The sequence below is a fragment of the Podarcis melisellensis genome (assembly GCF_964234715.1).
Source record: "Podarcis melisellensis genome assembly, chromosome: 11".
NCBI classification, from domain to species: Eukaryota; Metazoa; Chordata; class Lepidosauria; order Squamata; family Lacertidae; genus Podarcis; species Podarcis melisellensis.
Genome location: NC_138543.1, coordinates 44,173,221 through 44,197,815, shown reverse-complemented (window position 1 = coordinate 44,197,815; position 24,595 = coordinate 44,173,221). Strand labels below are relative to the sequence as shown.

General features: G+C 40.9%; 2 protein-coding genes across 3 annotated transcripts; one reads left to right on the top strand and one right to left on the bottom strand.

Moving 5' to 3' along the window:
* The first annotated feature begins 4,312 nt into the window (after positions 1-4,312).
* CCDC152 (coiled-coil domain containing 152) lies at positions 4,313-17,670 on the top strand. 2 transcript variants are annotated; one of them, XM_081930033.1, is made up of 8 exons: positions 4,313-4,401; positions 5,357-5,462; positions 11,015-11,083; positions 12,228-12,292; positions 14,111-14,213; positions 14,608-14,735; positions 15,928-16,014; positions 16,757-17,670. In XM_081930033.1, exons 1-8 carry the CDS (start codon positions 4,339-4,341, stop codon positions 16,868-16,870), a joined length of 735 nt encoding a protein of 244 aa, XP_081786159.1. In that variant the 5' UTR covers positions 4,313-4,338; the 3' UTR covers positions 16,871-17,670. The 2 variants fall into 2 exon arrangements, with proteins under 2 accessions (XP_081786159.1, XP_081786160.1); XM_081930034.1 differs by lacking the exon at positions 11,015-11,083.
* SELENOP (selenoprotein P) lies at positions 16,941-23,287 on the bottom strand. The gene is made up of 5 exons (XM_081930021.1): positions 23,139-23,287; positions 21,991-22,200; positions 20,493-20,705; positions 19,639-19,756; positions 16,941-18,826 (listed from the first exon to the last, which is right to left on the bottom strand). Exons 2-5 carry the CDS (start codon positions 22,191-22,193, stop codon positions 18,563-18,565), a joined length of 798 nt encoding a protein of 265 aa, XP_081786147.1. The 5' UTR covers positions 22,194-22,200; positions 23,139-23,287; the 3' UTR covers positions 16,941-18,562.
* Positions 23,288-24,595: the final 1,308 nt, after the last annotated feature.

Sequence of the window (24,595 nt, the reverse complement as noted above, 5' to 3'; positions counted from 1 at the left end):
CTATGTGGGTTTTCTGTTGAGAGGGAAGCAACTGTTACTCTGAGGGAAACGTTCTCAGAAGCAGTTTTGTGGGAATTCTCTTTGTAAAGGGGAACCTGTCTCAGAAAAAAATAATAATAATAAATATAGGTAGTGGCTTAGTTTTGCCCTAGGTTTCGAGCCAACTCTGCTTCCTATTTCCAACAAGTCACTTCAGGATGCCGAAGTTCCTCATGGCCCAAACACCAACCTCCCCTCAAACTTGTGTCTCTGAGTCCTCAGTCAATGCATTTCCTCCCTGTTCCCTATACAATTTGTCACTCAATACTAACACATTCACTGACTCCGAAATGTATTCCGAATGAGTGTATCCTTTTGAATATTGCCCTCTGAGCAGGAAAACACCAGGCCAGCATGCTCTTCTGCCTTTTAAGATACTTTCGATATATAGAAATAAGCTGGTGGTAAAGCATCCATTTCTTCCTTTCTTTTTTATGTAGCTACTACCTTTCCTCAAAAAACCCAACAACTCAAGTTCTTACATGGTTCTTATCTCACAATTTTGTGAGGTAGGTTAAGAAAATAGGGATTAGGCTAAGGTCACCCAGTGAACTTTCTGGCTGACTATGGCTAAACATGATCACCAGCTCATTGCCACAAGCAAGTCCAAACAACCTGCTTCTAAAAGAACCAGTTCCAAATTTGTCAGCCTCACTCACAATGCATGATGGTCCTTTCTCATAAAAATAATGCATCCATCTTATTGTTCCTTGATTATTATTCTTTTTAAAATAATTTTTATTAAGGTTTTCCAAATTAAAACAAATAAAATCCAATTCATAAACTTTTTCCAATATCCAGGACTTCCCCTCCCCTCCCCCTCTTGTGTTCCAAATCTTCCAAAAAAGCAATAATATTCAACAAATTCTTATTCCCAAAATACACTCATCATCAATAACTCAATTTATCCAAATTTCCATCCCCTAAGGTCGACCTATTCCCTTCCACGAGTTCCCCCCTTTCAAATATAGTACAGATAAAAATAGAATAAAAACAAACAATAATTTTACAACCTTTGGATTCCAAATTTCCCTCCCCTCTTTCCCTGTTGCGTTCCTCCTATCCCTCCACTTCTAATGTCTTCCTGATGAACCCACATTTCACTAAACCCACATCCCTCTGGTTCTTTACCGGTCTTTTTTTTTTTAAATTACAGATGTCCAATCATAGAAGGAGTCTATCAAAGGGGGCCCATTTCTTCTATCCAGATTTTTATATCCAGGAGTATAAACTCCAATTTTATATCCATAAGCTTGTCAAATCTGGATATCCCAAATGTTCCCACTCCAGTTCTGTCCAGTTCTTGTTGTTTCCTTGTTCTTGTCAATCACTCTCCTCCTTTTTACATCCCTGTTCCCTCACAGAAATGTTCTTTTTCCAAAGGCTTCTAGTGTCTCTACAGAGGCTTGTTATTCAGGAGCAAAACATTACATCATGTTCCTTTCATTTTTCAACAGATTAATCCATTGTTTCCAGTAAAGTGTAGGCCTCTGTAGACAAAATAATGTTCCATTTCTGCAGTTTCCCAGGAGATTAAAAGTTCTATCCAACTGTTCAAGTTTCCCGTCGAAAACACATGCAATGTCCCTCAGCTCCTCTAGGTGGATTACAATAACAAAGTTCCCTTCCAGATCACATCCGCCAGACCAAATAACTTATAAATCCTTATTTGAAACAATTTATCTCCAATTTATAACAAATGTAACCGGCAAAGTCCTCATAACAAAGTCTCAATTTCATTCTTCCGTTTTGACAGCTCTTTGACAGCTGTCAAAACCTCCGTTATTCTTCTCCAGGCATTTTCACGAATCGCTCCAGGGATTCCGGGGGGGTTGCTTTTTAATCCGAATTCCACTTTTCTCCTCCAGCTCAATCTTATAAATTTCCCTCGCGAAGTTGCTAGTTTGGCAAGATAAGGTTCCTCTCGATCTTAGTTATCCAGTCCTTTGTTTTGGCTCTTCTACAATTTTGGGGGGGGCTGACTTCCTTTTTTCCACCTCCCCCGTTCGCTCCAAATTCTAAAAATTTATCCCTCTTTTTAGTCCATATTCCAATTACTCACGGGTTCTTCTTTTGGGTCCAAATTTTCAATAGAAGAAGTCAGCGCTCTCCGCCGGATGGCATGCGGCTGCGCTCGGCAGGGATAGCAGAGGACTCAAAGCACCACGCTCCTCCCCGGCACCCGATCCGTAGCCTTTAAAAAGGCTCCTTCACGAATCGAGAGGGCGCTGATGGTGCCAGCCGAGTCTCCATGTCCACGGCCTCCGTGGCCGTGGTTTTTAAGGGTCCCCGCATCGCCGGTGCGGTAGGACCCAGCCCCTGCCGAGCAGGCTCCCTCCGGAGCTCGGAGGGAGCCCGCCATTCGGCGATGGCGCCGACCCGGAAGTCCCTTGATTAAACTGAGCCATGCTTTTAGTGGGAGGATGAACAGGCATTCCTAGTGATTGACCAGTGAGGAATGTCTTGTTTATTTGGTTTAGGATTTTGAGTAACCTTGCTGTTGCTCTGGAGGGATAGTTCATTCCAGAAAGAAATGCCTTATGCATTTGGACAAAAATTTCAAGAAGAAAATCTACAAATGCTAGCGATCAACCTGGCAGGGAATATCTTTGGCTTCCCTTGGGGCAGCTTTGGCTGGTATTGAAGTGTTTGCTGCCGCCATGAAGATAACAAGGCATTTAAGTGAGACGAGAATTACAGGGTGTTTTGTAAACTGCAATGCCATGTAGAAAAATATAATAGTGAATAACAAGATTCTGCAAAAGAATCACAGTTCTCTGGTTCCCGTAAAGACTAATACACTTGTTGCGGTGTATCAATATTAGTTTTGGCCATGAAAGCTGGATGCCGCAATAAATAACAAATCACAGGGCTCTGTGGGCTTGTTTTTGCTACTATAGATTATAGCACTTTATACTTTTCATACTCCAGAAAACCCTGCTGTCAGGGCTGGCCCAAGACATACTGGCACCTGAGGTGAACTACAAAATGGCGCGCACACACAAACCCCGCCAGGCAAGAAGCAGGGAGTGGAGATCTGCATCCAGAAAAGGGGCAGGGAATCAAATCAACCTTACCCTGTGGTTGAACTGCGAATCAATGGTCATTTGGGGGGGCACTCTGAATCACACTGGGCTTAGCAGAGTTTAGGGACCCCAGAAGGCAGCCCCCACCATTTTACAGGGTCACTAAGTTATAAAGGGGCTGTTAAGTACTTCTGGCCTCTCTGAGCATAATTTATAAGGTGCAGGAAAATGTTAATAAGTAAACGCATTTCCCAGATTTGGGGAATCAACTTCTGCAGCATCCTAACAACCTCACTCAGAGATAGACTTGAGGAGCTGTTTGTTCCCTTCCCTCCATTCTTATCATCAGATAGTTCTTCCTGATGTTTGGTTGGAATCTCCTTTCTTGTAACCTGAAGCCACTGGTTTGAGTCCTACCCTCCAGAGTAGGAGAAAACAAGCTTGTTCTATCTTCCATGTGACAGCTCTTTAGATATTGGAAGAGGGCTATCACATCTTCTCTCAAATGAAGCAATGACTTATTTTTTAACTAGGGCACATCGTTATTTTTGTATTAATGGAGTGGAGAATCTTCTTCATTGTGGAGGCTGAACTCACATCTAGGCAACCTTCAGAGGGCCATGTGTCAGTCATGAGCTGGTTAAGAGGGCAGAACATTTAATATAAATTTTCCCTTTGTACAGGCTAGTTTTCGTGCACTCAAACACCCCTCTCTAGCCTCTAGCCAGGCAAGCAAGAAGCATTATCAGAGTTCAAGGACACTCAGGCAAAAGCACTTAAGGAGCTTGTAAAGAAGGGCCAGTGAAGAGTTGGGCTAGGGAGAGTTCCAAGGGCCAAACAGAGAAGCCTGAATATCCCCATTTGCCCCCCGAACCTGAGATTCCCCATCTCTGTTGTATGATACGGTTGATATAAAATAGTGTGATTTGTCAAGGGAGGGAACATAACTCAGTAGTACATCTGCTTTGCATGCAGAAATCCCCGGGTTCAATTTCCCAGGCCTCTCCAGGCAGAGCTGTCAGTGTCCCTCCCTAGTCAGTAAACTAGTCAGTAAACGTTACTGAGATAGGTGGACCAATGGTCTGACTTGATCTAAGATCCTATGTTCCTGTGCCATCCAATGAGTTCATAGCTGAGAAGGCCTTACAATGCAGCAAATGCAATCCTGTAAATGTTTGCTCAGATGTTTTTGCTATCCGTTGTTGTTTTCTTCTCTTTAAATACACTGTATATTACACAGGAGACAGCTGGGCAATTGTGCAGCTAAGCAGTCATGAAGAAAATCAGTGTGGTGAATCTTGATGCACTTTTAGAGGGCTTTTTAAATATAGAAAAGGTAAGAAGAGTATAGATCCTGTAAGTGTTATGCCAATGTGTATACACACACAGTGCTTTTTTCTGGGGGAACACAGGGGTACGCAAACCCCTAAACATTTTGTGAATCTTTGTACTTTTGTCCATTTACTATATTTATTTTTCCTGATTTGAACTATAAAATGGTGATTTTCTTGAGTCAAAATGAGAGTACCCCTAAACATTTTTTAGAAAAAAAGCACTGTATATGTGTGTGTGTGTTTAATTGTTTTATATATGCAGTTGTTACACACACACACACACACACACACACGGTGTTATGTATTGAAGTCCTCACACTGGCCACCAGGAGTATTGTGTATATAGTTTTCACTCAGGTCCACGTCAGTTACTTTAGGCGGGAAACCCTGGGTTGTTGTTGCTACAATGTTGACAGGCGGCTGCCTATAAAAGCAGGCCGGGTGAACTGTTTGCTGTTCAGTTGTGTTCCAGCTTACAAATAAAGAGCTGCTTTGGAGAAATCACTGCGTCGTCTGCTATGTCTACGCACTATTTAACACACACCACACATATACATATACATATATATATACATATACATATACATATACATATAATGTATATGTATTGTGAATTGCTTTAGGATGCCTCATGGGAAGTGATTTATAAATGAAATAAATAAATAATACAAGAAATAATTGCAAAATGAAAGCCAGCTTAAAAAAAAGTAAAGTACAAAGTCAGCAGATGAATTCAGACATCACCCAAAACACAGCTGTATGTTCTCTAAGAAACCTTTCCATAATTGGTCTGAGGTACCGGTAACTTTTTGTGGTTAATGCTCTCAAGTCTCTAATTAATTGTTGCCTAAACAGCACATGGCTAGACTTTATTGCCTAGCCCCTAGAGCAACTGTGAAGATGGGAGGGTAATGTTAGACAATTTGTTAAATTTTGAATTCTCAACTTTTCTTACAGAAAATTTCAGGGCTTCATGGAAAAAATAATATTCTTAGTCTTCAGTTAGATGAAACAAACAAGTTACTGACAGCAAGCCAAATGAAGGAAGAGTCAGCTAAAGAAGGTAAGCATTCCTTGGCATTGTTTTTATAACCACAGATTTGATGAGGTGGACTTGTGCCCATTAAAGTTTATTCCATAATAAATTTGTTAGCCTCCACGGTGCTACATGGCTTTATGTTGAGTTTGCTGCCACAGACTAACCTGGTTAACTCTCTCAAAGTTTATTAGGTGTATTAAGATAACCAGGCTCTCCAGAACACTTCATCAGGTTAGACAGTAAAGAAAGGGGGTGGGCAGAAGATGTGGCTGATGATAATGCTGTGAGTCTGCAACTGGTCAAAGTACAGTGGTGCCCCGCAAGACGAATGCCTCGAAAGACTGAAAACCCGCAAGACGAAAGGGTTTTCCGTTTGCGAGTTGCTTCGCAAGACGAATTTCCCTATGGGCTTGCTTCGCAAGAAGAAAGCCCATAGGGAAATCTCCGGGGACCTCTTTTAAATGCTGGCGGTGGGGAGCAAAGCCTTTCCCCCCCCCTCCGGCCTTCAGAAGGGGTCCAGGAAGGCCGGTGGGGGCCGAAAGGCTTTGCTCCCCACCGCCAGCATTTTAAAAGCAGTCCGGGATAGCAGGGAACCGCTTCCCACTATCCCGGACGGCTTTTGAAGGCAGCCGGGGGAGCAAAGACTTTTGCCCCCCGCCGGCCTTCAGAAGAGGTCCTCTTCTGAAGGCCGGCGGGGGGCGAAAGTCTTTGCTCCCCCCTGCCTGCCTTCCCGGGAGAGTGGAGAAACGCAGCGTGTTTAAAATGCCGCTCGCCAGCATTTTAAGATCGCCCCGGGACAGCGGAGGACTTCTCCGCTGTCCCAGGGCAATTTAAAAGCCCCCGGGAAGGCAGGCGGGGGGGGACAAAGACTTTTGCCCCCCGCCAGCCTTCAGAAGAGGTCCTGGACCTCTTCTGAAGGCCGGCGGGGGGGGGCGAAAGTCTTTGCTCCCCCCCCGCCTGCCTTCAAAAGCCGTCCGGGATAGTGGAGAAACACGCTGCGTTTCTCCACTCTCCCGGGAAGGCAGGCGGGGGGGAGCAAAGACTTTCGCCCCCCGCCAGCCTTCAAAAGAGGTCCCGGGGTTTTTTAAAATGCTGGCGGGCGGCAGCGAAGGCTTCTGAAGGCGGTTTCCATAGGAACGCATTGATTGATTTTCAATGCATTCCTATGGGAAACCGTGCTTCGCAAGACGAAAAACTCGCAAGAAGAAAAAACTTGCGGAACGAATTAATTTCGTCTTGCGAGGCACCACTGTATTAAAACAGAATGTGGGAGAATGCAGTATAACCTCCAACATTTATCCGATGAAAATTAGGACGTCCCATTCCATAATGCTAATTTTACTATTTATACCCCACACATCTTACTTGATTGCCCCAGACACTCTGGGCAGCGTCCAACATACATAAAAACATAATAAAACATTAAACATTTAAAAAAAACCTTCCCTATACAAGATTGCTCAGGGGTTGGATAACTCTATACCCTCCAATATATCTCCAATGAAAATAGGGACATCCTAAGGAAAAGAGGGGTGGCGCTGTGGGTTAAACTACAGAGCCTAGGACTTGCTGATCAGAAGGTCAGCAGTTCGAATCCCCGCGATGGGATGGGCTCCCGTTGCTCGATCCCTGCTCCTGCCAACCTAGCAGTTCAAAAGCACGTCAAAGTGCAAGTAGATAAATAGGTACCGCTCCGGCGGGAAGGTAAACGGCATTTCCGTGCACTGCTCTGGTTCGCCAGAAGCGGCTTAGTCATGCTGGCCACATGACCCGGAAGCTGTATGCTGGCTCCCTCGGCCAATAAAGCGAGATGAGCGCCGCAACCCCAGAGTTGGCCACAACTGGACCTAATGGTCAGGGGTCCCTTTACCTTAAGGAAAAGTGGGACATTCCGGGATCAAATCAGAAAACGGGATGGCTTATCTAAATCAAGGAGGTCCCTGGAAAATGCAAACACCTGGAGGGTCTGAGGCAGCTGACACTCAAATGAGACTCTGCAAAGTGTTGTGCAGGTATCATGTTGTCTGCTAGGAAGAAAAATAGATTCCACATATCTGGATATATGAAAACTGAGTGCTGTCCAGGTCTACTAGCATCCTTAGGTGAAACACTAGGAAGTTTTAATATTAATAAAGGTGAAAATTAATTTATATACTATGGTAGGTAAAAAAAAAAAAGTCCACAGAAGTCAAACTGTAACTTAGCAGTTGTGGAGATGTATCTGTTATGTACTGAAGTTCTCACCCTGGGCCAGCAGGGGGATACTGTAGATAGTTCAGGTCCACATATGCAAATAAGGGATCGAAAGTGACGTTCAGTGATTGGATAGTTACAGAAAATGGTTACTGTTGCATTCTAGTGGAGCTCTATATAAGCAGGCTGGCTGAACCCTTCAGTTCAGTTCTGTTCTGGCCTGTGAATAAACAAGAGCTGTTTGAAGAATCGCTGTGTAGTCTGATATGTTCACCCACAGCTTAACAGTTTCTTCTAAGAATAAAGCCCCTTTTCTATTGAAAAGCAGTTTATGACCTCAAACATATGCATTCATGATGGTGTAGATAAGTAGATAACCTGTGAGGAGCTTTTTTTTCTTCTTCTGCTCTTCAGTCCAATCATTTGCAGGTTTTCTTGTAAGTAAGCCCAGTGAGTTACCGGTAAATAGGACTTGTGCCTCCTTGTTAAGTGTGCATAGAATAGCAGGTCTTGTGTAATATATCACAAGAATAATGGGTCGCCTGTCTTTACTGCAAGAATTCATTTCACAATGTAAAAAGTACTAAAAGTGTGAAGCATTTTAGGATGAATGCTTAAAATCGATTATATTTTTCTGTGAAGGGCTATCTGGATTATGTCTTTTGTAAAATAAATGTTCTTTTAGTGTGTCTGATCTCAGTGATCTGCAAATCTGCAGATGAGCTTAGAAGGACTGTAATGGGGGGGGCATGGAACAATTTACGGCCTATGAAGTATGCTTCAAATGCTATAGCAGACTGGGGAAAAACTGCCTTTAATCATAGATATTTTGACAGGGCAAATGATATATTTGACCAACCATTCCAACTTCTGCTAATCCAAAGGCTTTTCTTGCAAAGAAAGGGAATGATATAAAAACACAATGGCAGCTTTTGACTTATTAAGGCCTGGTTTTTTACATTCCTGGTTTAGACAGGGACCAGCAAGTCACTGGAGTCCTCCAATAAATAATGTTATGGAAGCAATCAATGCAGATATTAATGCAATCTTCTCCATAAATTAGGGCTGCTGCAGGTCTGAGGGGTCCCTAGGCAATAAGCTCCATAGTCCAAAAAGTTCTGCCCATTATACACTTGATCCTCCAGCTTTGCCCATGAGCCTCCGAATTCTGTCTTGGCTTTGCCTGCCCTTGTTCCAGGGCTAGCTAGAATTTTAAAAAATATTAAAAGTTTGCAATAGGATGTTAACATAGGATAAGTATCTGATTATGGAACAGTGCTTCCTGACTTGGTTGCACTACATTTGATGCATTCCAGATTTAAGACCAAAATATGTGACTTATTTTGCAAAATGGTATTGTGAATTGGCATGCCATGCTGACATGTTTTCCTTTGACTTTATTGTTTTTGCTACTTGTATTGTTATGGAAAAAATAAAAAAGCAATAAAGGTAAAGGACACCTGGCAGTTAAGTCCAGCTGCGAACAACTCTGGGGTTGCGGCGCTCATCTCACTTTACGGCTGTGGGAGCCAACATTTTTCCGGGTCATGTGGCCATCATGACTAAGCCACTTCTGGTGAACCAGAGCAGCACACGGAAACACCGTTTACCTTCCCACCGGAGCAGTACCTATTTATCTACTTGCACTTTGACGTGCTTTCGAACTGCTAGGTTGGCAGGAGCTAGGACCGAGCAGACATTAACAAGATGACTTTGATGGTGAAAAGTGCTGGATAGTCTTCCTAAAGTAATGCTATCACATGATTAATTGATCTTTTCAAAAATCAAATAAAATTTCTTATCCATTAAGTCTCTGTGTTAATAAAACAATAGCAATGAAGGCAGAATGTTTTTAATGTAATGCATGTGTGCACTACATCAATACCATATAAAAATAATTTCTGCTACCTGCATTTTTTTGTAAGTGCATGCATTAAAAATACCTTAAAACCCACACACTGCTGTCTTTTAGCTGCTCAGTTTATTTGTCCAATCTGCCTGCTTAGAAGCCTTACCCCTGCTTGATATTATACAGCATAATTATACGTATAAGCAGCCTTTATTAACAGCGCACTGTCACCTTTTGAATGTTAGGATTCTATTTCCTTTGGGCAAATTGTAAACAATGGGGCATAGGAGGAGCCAACTCCAGGGGGCCATATAATTGTGGGGGCCAGGCACCCACAAAGTCAATGAGAAAAGCTAGCAGGTGGAGGGGTTCTGGGATGCTAAGGCAGTGTCTCTCTGTCTCTGTCTCTGTGTCTGAGTCCCTCCTCCTGGAAAAGGGTGCCTCGCTGGCTGCGGAGAGGAGGTGGTAGAGGAGCCGCTGCCATCAGCCACTGCAATGCGGACAGGTAATGTCACATGCACATGTCTGCACATAGTGCATGTGACATCACAATCCTGAGGGCAAGTTGGCACCCCTGCAATGGGGTGCTCTTTTTAAAAATAAAAAAGTCAAAACAAGGAATCAAAATCAGTTAATAATCTCCAAGGTGCGTTTTTCCAATATGTTCAATCTGGGAGATGGTTTGGAAACTAGAACAGGTGCAAAGGCATTGGCTGTTCTCATCTAGACAATTTTGCAGGGGGTGGGATTAGGAAGAGCAGGGCCACTGGAGCTTTTCCTATGAGGTACAGAAAAGATATCACTTTAATATGAGTTGTCGCATACGTTGTTATGCTGCAAGTAAGGGAAAAGGAAAGAGAATGAGTCTATAATGCTACGTGGAGATGTTCCTCTGTACATGCATCTCAATATAAAGCAATGCTTTGTATTTTTATAAGTAGACTATAGAAGGCATGAACGATATGGGGGTGTCAGAGGTCCATCTTGTGTTCACTTCTTGAAACTGCATGAAGTCCATAGAAACTTGAGAACACCTCTTTAAATGCAATTATTTTGCTCATTCTTAACTAGTGGGCAAACTTGTAAAATTTCAATGATGTCTACAAAGAAGATGCATAATTTAGAAAGACAGCATCCTGTATAATACTTCTTCATTACACCAGAACAAGGAAGTATTTATTGCTGATGACTAAGATAACTTTGTGGGATGCGGGTGGTGCTGTGGTCTAAACCACTGAGCCTAGGGCTTGCCGATAGGAAGGTCGGTGATTTGAATCCCCACAACGGGGTGAGCTCCTGTTGTTCAGTCCCACCTCCTGCCCACCTAGCAGTTCAAAAGCACACCAGTGCAAGTAGATAAATAGGTACCGAGATGAGCGCTGCAACCCCAGAGTTGTCCGTGACTGGACCTAATGGTCAGGGGTACATTTACCTTTACCTTAAGATAACTTTGAATGTTATGATGCAGTTTAATAATTATTAAATTATTGCAGTAATTCAAGTGTACCAATTTCTCTCTTTTTCTTTTTAAAAGAATGTGCTACACTCCAAAATGTGATTAAAGGTCTCCAACAAACTATAGAAAACCAGTATAATTTGAGAGGTAAAAAAAAGCTAGCTGCAGTGTTGATGTTGTTCTTAATGTGCTTAGAGACTGCTCTTGTGTGGACTAGAACACAGTATTTGGAATAGTGCTTCCAATAATGGTTGACTACAGCAGTGTTTTTCAACCACTGTTCCGCGGCACACTAGTGTGCTGCGAGATGTTGCCTGGTGTGCCGTGGGAAAAATTGAAAAATTCGAAAGATTTAAAAATAAAGTATTTTATAATTTTTCATATTTCTGTTTACTTACTATTTCATAATAAAGTAATTATAAAATACTTTATTTGTGTTTATTTGATTCCTATTCAAGAGAATTACTTTATATATAGTCAATATAGGCACAGAGTTAAATTTTTTAACATTTTCTAATGGTGGTGTGCCTCATGATTTTTTTCATGAAACAAGTGTGCCTTTGCCCAAAAAAGGTTGAAAAACACTGGACTACAGTATGCATATAGATATGCATCAGCAAAAGTAGTTGTATTTAGGCATCTCTATTAAACTTCTTCAATGCAAGTTGCATACAGCTCAGTCTTGTGTGTCTGGCATAGGATGCTGCTTTGGTTGAAAACCTCTGCTTGTGCATCATTGGCAGATGTTGCACAAGGCTATTTCCATGTCTTTATCCATTTTTTTTGCTGGCATAGTCACCTGGGTGGTTGGGGAGATAATCCAGCACAATGCTGGTGAGTGCATAGGTCTGGAAAATGACAAGGTGTTCATAAAGTTCCTGACTCTCCCACTTCTTACCTCTTTTGCTCACTTGCATAGACATTTATTTAGTTATTCAATCTGTTAGTTGCTTTATATCAAAGAAAGTTTCAAAGCAACTTAACAAGATAAAATGCAAACTGGTAAAATCAATAAAAAGCCAAAGAAAAATATATATATATACCATACAGAATTCCTAAAATGATCATCCAACAATAGAATAAGAAGGGGAAGTTTTCTTAACTTTTTTAAGGCCCCATGCATATATGCTCTAGAAAGCATTCAAGATGTCAAAGGCTGTTATTCGGTCCATATACACCTCCCTCTCTCTTTCTTTCTTTCTTTCTTTCTTTCTTTCTTTCTTTCTTTCTTTCTACAGAACCTGTCCAAAATTTCTCTTCCAGTCTGACTGTCAACAATTCCCTTACACAGATGAAAGTGAGAGACTGAAGAACACAGCATATAATTTAGAAGAGAAACTAAAATCCCATGAACAGGTGAGAGCATCTATCTTCAAAACCTTAGGTTTCTTTCTATGGAAGACTGTATAGAGAATCAACCTACTTTCTAGAGAGAGGAGTTGTCTTTTGACAATTTCTCATATTGATTTTTCTTTCTTTCTTATATCGGCATTGTCATGTTCATTGCTATGAGCTACTTAACAATAATCAGATTAGAGTGTTGGTTTCAAATACTTGGTCTTAATCTGTTTCTGGCTCATCTTCTGACATCACAAACATTTGTTCCCATGTATCTATCCAAAAGAGCAGGGTGATATATTAACTGCTTCATTCTGTGTGGCATTATACAATCATGGTGGAAGTCACAACAGTTTCAATACGTATAATCCTGCATAGCAACAATAAATTGCAAGTGTGTAATCTCCTTCATTTTGGAAAGGAAGGACCACAGTCACATGGTATGCTTTGAATGCAAACCCAGGTTCATCCCCTATTAAAAGGGCTTGGAAAGACACCTGACCAAGAAGTTCGTCTAGTAGTCTGATGTGCCATATAGCAGTTTTACATTTTCTAAGTCTTTTTTCAAGTTTCATTTAAAGTTATAAACTGCAAACAAGTTCAGCCAAAGTAATTTTGTTCCACTGACAACTGGAGTAAGGCTGCAATCAGTCAGAAAAGTTGCAGAGGCAGTAAAACATGGCTTAGTTACAAAATGGTAGAAGTTCCCAAACGGTTGGTAAAGGAAAACACAAGAGAGGCTTGTGAAAGCCATGCAGCTGAATTGGAGCAACCACCTCAGACTTCCTCACACATCAAGTTCACAGGTAGACTGGGTGGTAACAAAGGCTTGGTTACCTATATTCTTCCCAAGGGGAAGTGACATAGCTAAGCCTGGTGGGACAATTTATGGTACTCTATGGTATTAACACCTTTGTGCATTAATTATACTTAGGGATGCTGGTTATATGAGGCTCGTTATCCCATAGATCTTCCCTTGCTGGTGATCTTGCTTGGATAGAGGTGCTGCAACTGATCCAGCAGCCTCATTTCCTCAGGCTGCTATGATTCCTTCACTTCTGCAATCTGAAGGCAACTGGTAGTTGGAATCAAGTGTTTTTCCAGCTGAGAGCCCAGAGTAAACTCCTGTTTGGCTACTCCTCTCTGGCCAGTGGATAGGTCCAGGCTGGTCTTCACCTTGGCATGATGTTCCTGGGAGGTACAAGTCCAACCAACAATCTCCCAGCAGCCCTCTAGCCAATGGATGGATTAGCCATAGTGAATGAGACCATAGTGTGCCTTCCTCCTGTTCTGCAATCCCACTGATAGTTGAGCAACTATAGTTATTTTTCCGGAAGGAGTGGGAAAGCAAACAAGCTTTGTGGTGTGTGAATTGGCCCCATAATCTGAGGGTTAAATTAACTTAAATCCAGTTGTTGCAGCTAAAGTTGTGATCTTATGTGCTCTTAAAGTAAGACTTATTGAGCTAAAAATGACTGGTTTTTTTAAAGGATTGTCACTGTAAACTAGGTGATGGGAGCGGCTGCATTATTCCTGTTCTATAAATTGAAACCTTGGATTCTTTGGCCTCTGAATGAATCCATTACTTCCAAAGTTAATTGTGAAAGGAGTGTTGGTAGTTCAAATACATGACAAAAAGAGGATTCAGGGAATTTTGTGGCAACTGAAATCTGTTTAGACAGATCAGTTGCTTATTCTTTTATAATCTCTGCTGCTGGAAAGCTTTATGCTACATTATATAGTCTCGTGATTTTAATTGTATTGTTATTTTAAACTACCTAGAGAATTTGGCTGTTGGGTGTTTTGTTTTAAAAGATTGCTTAAATCAATTTATAGGAACATAAAAATATGGTTGATAGACTCATGAGAGAAATGGAAAAGAAGGAGGAGGAACACAAGCTTGAACAATGGAAGCTGCACTATGACATGAATAAAAAATGTAAGCATAAATTGTGTACACTATATGTGAGTGATGCTGAGATTTCTCATACTTTAAAGCAAAATATTTGGTACTACATACGGTAGTTCTTTTTCACTAATGAACAGTAGTCTCGGAATTAAATATGGTGGATAAATTCCAGCTTATCTGGATCCCCTAAAATTGTTGTGTATTAACCGGCATCATCTTTGATGAATCTTCTCCTCCAAGGTGTTTGTAAATAATGTTTACATATTGATTATTTTTGTATCTAAAATTAAAAAGTTTCTTATTTATTATCCCAGCTTTTCTTGCAAATGTTTTGAGTAACATTTTCAAACGTACAGCTTCTCATCACCTTAAAGCCATTTGATTAAATGTAATGAATTTTTACATTATTTTAATTTTGTTCAAGTTGAAGCCATGGAGAAAGAGCACAAGCTACTAATAGAGAAAAAAGATATGGAGATTTTAGAATTAACTAAACAACTCAGAGCACAAGAAAAAGAAAAACAGGATGAGATAATCAAATTGCAAATAGAGGTACAGTATGCACTAGAAACTCAAGATAGAAGCCAGAAGATAAAAGATTGGGTCTGTTTTATAAAGAAGTATATGCAAATACAAGTCGTAACTTGTGAATAGGAAGTATAACTTTTTAGGAAGAGCCTAGCTTGTTGTTTTACTGGATAAATGATAAGAGCCTTATAGCAGGCTGTTATTCTGCCATAACTGAGAATAATTTCCACTGAAATTAATTAGATGTAATCTAAATAAATGAGTTTCAGATTGAGCTATTAGAATTATGTCGCTTATAATTTTTGTTTCCTTGTTATACTTCTGAAAAAGCAGTGGGAGCAAGAAAAATATTTTGAGGTGGTTTGTTTGTTTTTGTTTTTGTTTTTCTCCTAGCAGCACTGAAAATGTACTCATACTTTGAATGTTTTAATATCTACCTTACGCTCTTTTGTCACATGGTTGCAAATTTCCCCACTGCTGCCTATGAATTTAATTATAAACTTCAAAACACGCATGACCCAGCCAATAAATTTATATTACATTTAACAACATAAGAAGTACCCGGCTGAATTAGACCAAAAGTCTATCTAGTCCAGCATTCTGATCCTACAGGGGCCAACCACATGCCTATGGGATGTCCACAAGCGGGATTGGAGTATAGCAATGCTCTCCCACTCCTGTCCCCTAGCAACTGGGGTGCTGAGATGCACCATCTCTGATACGTAGGTAGTACAGCCATCTTGGTTAGTATCCATTACTGGCTTTATCCTCCATGAGTTTAATTCCCTTTAAAGCCATCCAAGTTGGTAGCCTTTACTATCTCTCATGGTATCAACGTCCAGAATTTAACTATGCACTGTGTAATAATCTTCTCAACACCATGCATAATTTTTGCACCTCTCTCTTATCCCTTTGGAAGCCCACCCCCCCCCCCCTAGTCAGAATAGCTCCAAGTAGCCTTTTCTCATGCAAGTTTCTCCATTTTGGTCACCCTTATGTAGCTGCAATATCCTCCTTGCATTATGGTGAACAAAACTGTAGAGTTTTCCAAACAACCCTCTTAGGTAGATTAGGCCCAAGGGGGTGCTTGGCCCAAGGTAACCCACTGAGCTTCATGGCTAAGTGGGATGGCTCAAGAATAGTTAAAGTAGAAATATTTGTATAGGTTTTTCCTCGTCCTCCATTATGAACATACTTACATGTGTTTTTATTTCAGTTCAATGCTGAATTGGTAAAGCTTCAGACCAAAATGCCCAAGTCCTATCCAAATCCCACTTCGCTGCCTCAAAACATTTACAGAAGGGTATGTTTTCCAGCACTTTCTATCTGGGTTTCATTAAATACTTGGATGGCGCACAGTATTTCTGACAATGAGATTTGACTTTAAATGTTGTGTCTTGCCCTCATCACTATATATTAATATCTCTGAAAGTGTTAACACATTGGCCCAGTTCTCCTATTCCTCTGAGGAGTGCCAACCATTGGGAAAATCCCCTACCTAAAATGGCTTCTCTGTTCATTTTTAAGACTGACCTGATCTATATGAACACCCTCATTTTTAATGACATGTAAGCACTGTGTACACATGCATCAGGGTGACATTGTCTGCAATTCCCATCCATTTCTGTAACACTGAAAAATATGCAATAATTAATGTACCCTGGTTGTGGTATTTTAAATTTCAGGCTTTGCAGAATTATTAAAAGAAGCTTTTAAAATTCCTTTGGCTGTAGAATAGAAGTGGCAAGATAGGTACAGAAAGAAATGTAGCAACTTTTGAGCATCAGGAGGCGCTTATCATAGGTCTCGTCCTCGTTGATTGTGCTATTTTTTAGGCAAAAACCATTATGGAGTTAGTTAATTAAGTGCTCTAACTTCCAGTGGGACCACCAAGCTGACTCAGTGCCTGGATGTCATATAATACATACAAACTTTTGAAAAGTATTTGAAGATTTTTTTTCAAAAGCAATGACACCTTTGTTTATATACACTATCTTGGAACCAAGTTCTAATGGGAAATAAAGCATTTCCTTTAATCTTTGCAGAAGCTTCAGCACCTTCAAGAAGAGAAGAATAAGGAAATTGAAGTTCTCCGTAATACCATCAGAAACTTGGAACAGAGGCTTGGCAAAGGTGAAGGTGTCCATTTCAAATGTTGACAGTTTTGAAAATTACATGAAAACACAAGTTGTCTGTTTAGGAAGTGTAGCTGACAAGTATCACAAGAGGTTAATTGCTTGTTTTGGTTTATTAAAAGTTCTCTTATCCATCATCAACAAAACATGCTTTCCAGTTATATTCCTAACTACTTTCATGCTTAACAAGTGTTCACCATAAAAAATATTCAAGTTTGTAGGGCAGTGACTTTCCCTATGAAACCATCATGAACTATAGCAAGCACCATCTAAGCAGTTTCTGTGTTGAACATTTTCTTTCATGCCTAAATCCTCCACACACAAACACTCAAAAATTCATTTCAGAAAGACAAGGTGTTAACAATGAGACATGCTGTTTAGCTAGAGAAACATACAAGCTTCATTAATCTGTTATAAAAGTAACCAAAACCAGTCCAAGAATGACAAACCAACAGGAACTGTGAGATAGATAGATCAAGACTTAAATCTGATCAACAGATGTTTTTGACCCTGTTCCATGTTTCATTCTATCACAGCTTCACCTTGCACCCCAAACAGCTGTGATACTTAGCTTTGGTGAGATTTTCACAAAAACACAAAAAGATTCATGGTCTATTCTAATCTTCTTGCCACAGGATCTTAAATGTGCCTGTCCAAAATCTTACTTAGGTGTTAGAAATTCTGGCAAATCCCTTTGTTTGGAATATCAGCCATCACACACAAACTTTAAAATTACATCAACTTCTACAATACAGTTTGATCATTAAGTGGCTCTAAAGTTTTAGTGGGGGGAAATTCACATTTTTATATATTTACTTGGTTTTTTTAAAAAAAAAACCCAGAGTTGTTTTTAAGTAGTTAACACATCTTTATTCTCCTCCCCTGTTCTTGGTTGCTATACATCAAACAGAAGCCCCTAGGTTATAGTTTATGCTTCTGTCTTCACAAATGCAAACAGAATGGTAGAAGAGGAAACCAGAAAGATGAGATAACTAAATGTAGCAAAGACTTTAAATGGGCACCGAAAAACAAAAATCTGTACCATTACAAGAATGTCATTGTTGTTTTTTAAAGGCAAATCAGCTTACCCAAACAACTCAGTACAAAGCCAATTAAGCAATAGCACTCAACTACAGTTGCAAAACATGAAACTCAAGTACTCCGGCTTAATTGGTTCATGGACTTAGCTGCGTAAGTTGCCTTCTTTCAGACATTCACATAACGGTACCAGATGGGAAGCTCACTGATGTAACAGTCACTCAATGTATTTTAACTCTCTTTGGCTCTTGCCAATAAGTGCTTCCAATCAACTTGGAAAAATCTGATGATACCAATGCCTGCATTATGAATGAATGCATTCTACATTGAGGACTCTTCCTTAGTGTCTTAAGATGCTTAGTTTGTTTTTCAGGCTCAGTTTTCTGCCCTTTCTACTCACTGTCAGGCATCTGAAGTTGCAAGCTCACCTGCTGCTGCTGGCTGTCAAGCAGCCGTTGGCAGTCGTCACTGGCAAGACTCAATGACATTCTCTGCCAACAGCTGCCCACGTCACCTGCAGGAAGATGGGAGCTCACCACGACAGTGTCAGGAGGCTATGCTATTTAGATCTTCAAACAGCAAGTGCCGACAATGTCAGCATCAGTTACCTGTAGTGGGCCTTGTCAGCTCCTGCCAGTTTCAGCTCAACTGCCTCTGGCAAATAGCATTCCCCTTTCGTCAAAGCCTCTTTCTCTGGGGGGAATCCTCCACAGCTGGTTGCTGTGAGGCAGCTTCTACAACATCCTCACTACCTGCCTGACCGCCTCTATTTTGATGGCGCCGGTTGTTATGCCGATGCCCATGTCTACGGTGATGGGGTTTCTGGCCTTGATGGCCAAGGGGAGGTGACTGGTCGTGCTGAGAGGGAGGAGGTTCTGCCTCTTCTGGCTTTTCATCTGGCTTTTTTGAAATGTTCCTGCATATTTCTTCAATCTCTGGTGTCTGGAAGGAAAAAGTGCAGACAACATAAATGCACCGTTTAGGTAGACAAGTATGTGGCTCTTTAAATACATATGCAAAATATTAGCCTATTCTTATATACCTGCTGTGTAAAATTACAACCTTAAAATTAATGCACTTATATTGAATGGTGGTAAAGCATTTAACGATTTTCTCTCTCCATAGCAACTTGTAAAATTTCACAATACTACAATAAACACGAAACACGTTAAGAAAATGCAGGTTTCGGCTCTTTGGTATCATGCGGGAGGCATTAAAAAGATGAGACTTTCTATTTGCATGATGGCTGTAGAGCCAAAGGGTTGTAACCCATGCTAGCCCTAGTATGAGTAGACAAACTGAAGTCAATGGACAGGACTAAATTAGGTTCATGAATTTAAGTGAGTCGACTGTGAGTAGGATTTCATTGGCTACAACCCACTCATTTTATTTATTTATTCAGTTATCCTGGCTTTCCAATGAGCTTCCAAATGGGTTTCAGGAGGGCTCCCATACTTAGCTCCAGAGAAGGAGCCACAAAGTGCTTTCCGGTACAAAGTTTGTCAAGACGTGCCTGCACAATGGTTCAGCAGTACGGAATATGTAAGTTAGAATCCAGTGGTGTGGGAGTACTTCAGCTGTATGCATTATAGCAGGTTTCCACCACAAATTAAGCCCATAGCAGCCAAGGACCTTTCAAAATTTTCAAAAATCACGTTCAGAATCTAAGCTAAAACATGCTTGATTAGGTTTCTGTTTATTCAATTAAATGCACAAACAATGGGAAAAGAATTTTGTAAAAAAAAAAAAAGTACCAGATAAGAGCAGTTTCCACACTTGGATTCACAGTATGTGATCTGAATGGCTTCTTCCACATACGGAAAACTCAGAAAAGAGTAAGGCAAACCAAGATGATACACTAGACGGCCACACCTAGAAAGAATGTTACCTGGGTTTTAATATCAATGTGAAATAAATTCATGGGGTGGTACTGTATTCAACTATTAGTCATATTCATTAATTTCAATGCATCTACTTGGAATAAAACTTAAGTTTATTATCACCCATTACGTGGAGTTTTTTGGAAATGAGAAATGAATTTCTGTTGTGCTAGATGTCCTGTGTTTTGTTATAATCCATAAAAAATCTACTGCAAGCATTTCACAGCTGCCTCAATCCTATATAGCTAGGTTGCAGGGGTGGAAATGCCATTTGCACGGGCTCTTACAACAGCAAATCATGAGAACTTTTTCTCCCTGTGAGCATGTTTCTGTTGGAAATCCAGGCACCCTCTCACTTCTCAAGCCTTTTTTCAGAGTACAGGGAGCTCTCTGCCAAGAGCAGCAAAGTTTGTCCCGAAGCAATAAACCCATGTCTGGGTTGCAGATGGGGACTCACATAAATGAATGTGCTTCCTTATTTTCAAAATCAATACACATACAGTACCTATATATTAAAAAGTAGCATGTGCAAGGGACAGCTAAGCTACTAGAACTCTTCTCCCTATCTATGTGCCTGTTGGCTACAAGCTAGCATCCTATTTATGGTGGAAATAAGGTTGATATGGATGGGAAGCAGGGCTTTCTCAGCCCTATTCTCCTTAGTGCTATGGAAAACCTTGCCCCATGAGGTTCATTTAGATCTCCTAGCTTTTCCATTATATACAGACCTGTCATAGATGAGGAAGTCATCCTTCTTTCCACTTAGTGTAGTCCAGACATCAGGTTGTTTTGTATCTTGCTGGTATACAGGAATGTGCTCCGAAACCTTCTCTCTTAGCTGGTTATATTTCAGCTGGGAATGGTGTCCTTGGTGATTGATCACCATAAATGAAACATTTACCAAGCCATCACTTTCAAGCTTCAGTTGCAGATCTTCCAATCTAACAGGAGACAGAGAGAGAAAAATGTTTTTATGTGCATTATCCTCCTTCAGGACAGTTTATATTGTTTGTTAAGATGAAATGGTGGCTTCTCAGAATCTATAAACTCCCACTGTTATTACTGGATTTATTTGTTTCTGGACAACTTAGAATTTAAAACAAGCGATCAGCATACAACAACACAACTGTAAAATATTAGTCGTGTATGCTATCTTGTTGTCAGAAATGAGTGACACTGACCTTTTATGGATAGTTCAAATTACCACATACTGTATGTGGCTCTGGAGATATTTGCAATGGAGTTTGCTTGCTTGTTGTGATTAGAAAACAGAACATTTGGCCAAGTGGTATTAATATTATTGCATGTGAAGATTTTAATGCCATGTGAGACAAACGTGGTTCTTGCCTACTCAAAGAATTTAAGATTTTAAAATATATCCTTGACAAATCGCTTTACTGTTTAACTGGTTGTGTTAAAAGTAAAAAAAAAAAAAGCAATTGCCATTCTAAAGGCTTTTTCATATGTCTGCCAAAAAAGCCTTTGATCCATCCCCTACTCAAAAAGTACTGTACTTGAAAATTAGTAGCAATATGCTGCTTTTTTAAAAGTGGAGATAATGTGCAAATGGATCATTTTCCTCCTCCTTTCTGTAACTGTCACAGAAGCTGCAAATTGTATGCCCTTGGAGGACAAGAAACTGGAAAAGCAGAAGTTAATTTGGCAACTCAGGTTTTCCTTGCTCACTGCAGCCTGAACAATCTGGGTCTCTTTTGCAAGGCATCAGCAGTTCTGTCTCCCACCACCCCCTCATATAAGGCTTTGGAGGTCATTCACCCCAATCTGACGAATGCAGGGCACTGTGGACTTTCACACTCCTAATATCTGAACAGCTGTATTTTATTTACTAAAGAAACAATACATATGAGAAGTGGAATGGATCGATGTCCCCCTGAAGCTAGCCAAGGAAGTTTATAATGGGACAGTGTGCAAGAGACAAGCTCTGGATGAAATCCAAAAATGAAGAATGAAGCTTATAGGAGGAGTTTTGTTATTACAAACAGCAGTACAGAATCCAAGCAGTGAAGCCAGAAATTTCAGTTTGTGAGCCAAAAATAACTTTTATAACAGAAACACTTTTGGGAGTCATGGAAAAGTAGAGACACCATAAATCTGAAAGAAAATAAGGAGACAATCCCACCCCGTCCTGTATAAACATGCCTCTTATTTTTGACAAGATCCGATCTCCCCCACCAAAATGCGGATGCAAACACGGGGTGTCCTTACCTAGAAGCCTGCAACAGGCACATGAATCAGCTGGCTTGAAGAAGGGCTACCACTGTGACGGTACCCCTGGAATCCAGCATAGGATCTTCTTCCCCGATTCGCCATTCTGGAGCCTCTCTGCAACGGCTGCTGGTACCCTGGCTCTCCGTCCCTCCTCCTGGGAGGAGACAGAGAGCCAGGGCAAGTCCAAGGCCAACCCACATGGCAGGGCTTTGGCAGAAAAGAAAAGAAAACAAGTTGAACGCTTCACCCACAACCCCACCGATCACAGAACATGCCTCCTGCCCCTAGCTCCTCCAGAGCAGCAGAATAAACAGACTCCCAATAAATCTGTCCCACTTCTTGTTTTCAAAGGACTCCAACCCCACCCCTCGCCTTTCCCTTTCTTTGGGCACCACTGCAGTTATAGCAAACATCTGTTTAAGCTTGCTATATTCAGTTTAATTGAGGCAAATGTCAAAATTCAAACTGTGCAATCATTCCCCGTTTGCATTTATTTCAAAAATACAAGGTTGTGTTCAACTAACTTTTACTCTGGTCTATTAAATTCAGTGGGTGTGGTCTAAGTTAGCTGTCACCATTAGTTTTAATGGGTCTACTCTGAGTAAAAGCCAGTTGATGTCAACCCCCACTAAAACTACAGTGTGTTTGGAAACCACGGGACTCGCACAACAGCCTGATCCTATGCATATTTACTTGTGAGTAAGCCTGAACGAGAGGGGATGCCCATTGCGTAGACTTCTTAAACTGCAATCCTGTAAACACTTTCATGGGAGCAAAGTGGACTCGACTGTGCTTACTTCTGAGTAACCATGCATAGGATTGCACTGTTAATGTCAAGCTTTAAAATTGATTTTCCCCCTTTCCCCCTCTGTTCCGGCAGCTCTGAACCCGATACATTCTGGAAGAATATATATATATACTGTATTCTTTTCCAAAAAAACCCTTTATGGAAACAAATAACCAAAGCCTGACAACTCAGCCTCTCAGGAGGCAAACTTGAGGAATCACACTTTGTAGACTAAAGTATCGCTTTGCGCGCGCACAAGATATATAAAACCGATTCCCGATTCGACACACAAAGAAGACAAAAAATGACTTTTGCAGAAATCGGGAAAGCGAATTTGACAAGGAAACAACAGACTTACCCGTGCCCCACCCTTCGCTTGGCTGCTCCTCGACTTCGCTTGTGCTCTCTCCAGCTACACCATGCAAAGAAAACAAATCTAGCTATCTAGTTAGCAGCTGCAGTTCTCCGATATTTATACTCCGCCTGTTTATCACTTGCAGGCGTGGTTCAAAGTTCAGGGGACTCTTTTGCAATGTCCTTGCAAGCTCCCTGGAGCGAAACCTAGCCAAACGTTTGTTTTCGTTAACTAACTGGAAGTAACAAGAGCTTTTCCTGCCGTCCTGGGGAAAAGATATGTGCAGGAAAAGTGGCTTTTTTGGGTGGTGCAATGTCTAAACTCCCCCCAGTAACTCCGAGCTAGTGGTAGAGTCAAAACGTGTGTGGGGAGGACATTCCAAAAAAACTTATTACTTGTTTTTAAGGAAAGGAGTATCCGCTGAGCCCGCAAGTTTTGTTGTGTCCTTGCCTTCACCCTATCCTGACATGGGAGCCTGAGCAAATTTCCCTGTCCAACAGCTGGCTTTTGTTTGTATCAGCCTACTTTGAAATCTATTGGCAATACTGATCCAAAGGTTCACAAAGCCTTTGGTGCAGGCGAGGGAGACCCAAACACTCCCTAGGGAGGTCTCCACTGGCTGCGTTGTTGTTGTTAAAGTTTGAGCTGCAACAAAATATTGCAGTATGAAATTGCCATCCCTTCTCCAGAATACACCTTTGTGTTCTCCTAGCCCAGAGACTGTTTCATGTGCACTGACCATCTTCAGTCCTAAGGATAGGCACTCACAGAATGAGTTAGCTGGGTTTTTATTATTGACTATTATATTGCTTTTCACAACCAAGGAAACTCACTGCAAAGAAATTAAAATGCAAAAAAGAAAGAAAAATGCATAGCAAGCATATCCATTAAAACAAGGTTATTTCAGGTGCCGAAATGTATTGAGCCGGCCCTAATACTCATAATAATAACATTGGAATTTATTTTTTTCCCATCAGGAACAAGGGTGGGCAGTGACAAAGCACCACAACTTATTTCACAGAAAGTGATGATGTCATCTCCTGGGCACAATTTGCCATCCCCTGCGTTCCAGGTAGCTAACATTTTTCTCAGATAAACCCACCAAATAAGGTAAGTTGAGGAAGAGGTAGGTACATTAGCACACCTGGCTAACAGTCCAAATGGCCAGTTTTTATTCTGAAAAATTTTGAAGCTTCTTTTTTCATGACAAAAAAAAAGAATGTCCCAAAATAGCGAGCAAGCTTTTGAGTCCACCAGAACACTGCTTCAGGCTGGATGTTAAATGAAATAGGAGGGATGGCGAGAAAAAAAGGCCATCTTGATACTGATGACATAATGTCTGCATTAATCAGAGGTGCATTTTTGTATTGGAAAGGGCATAGTTCTGGCGATTGCCATAATGAGTGCCTGCCCTTCTGAATGTACCACTACACCACTGTTTTTCATACATGACAATCAGG

Coding starts and splice junctions, on each gene's coding strand:
- CCDC152 (XM_081930033.1), top strand. CDS start 4,339: ATGAAGAAAATCAGTGTGGTGAATCTTGATGCACTTTTAGAGGGCTTT. Junction 14,214..14,607: donor CTATGACATGAATAAAAAAT/GTAAGCATAAAT, acceptor ATTTTGTTCAAG/TTGAAGCCATGGAGAAAGAG. Junction 14,736..15,927: donor TAATCAAATTGCAAATAGAG/GTACAGTATGCA, acceptor TTTTTATTTCAG/TTCAATGCTGAATTGGTAAA.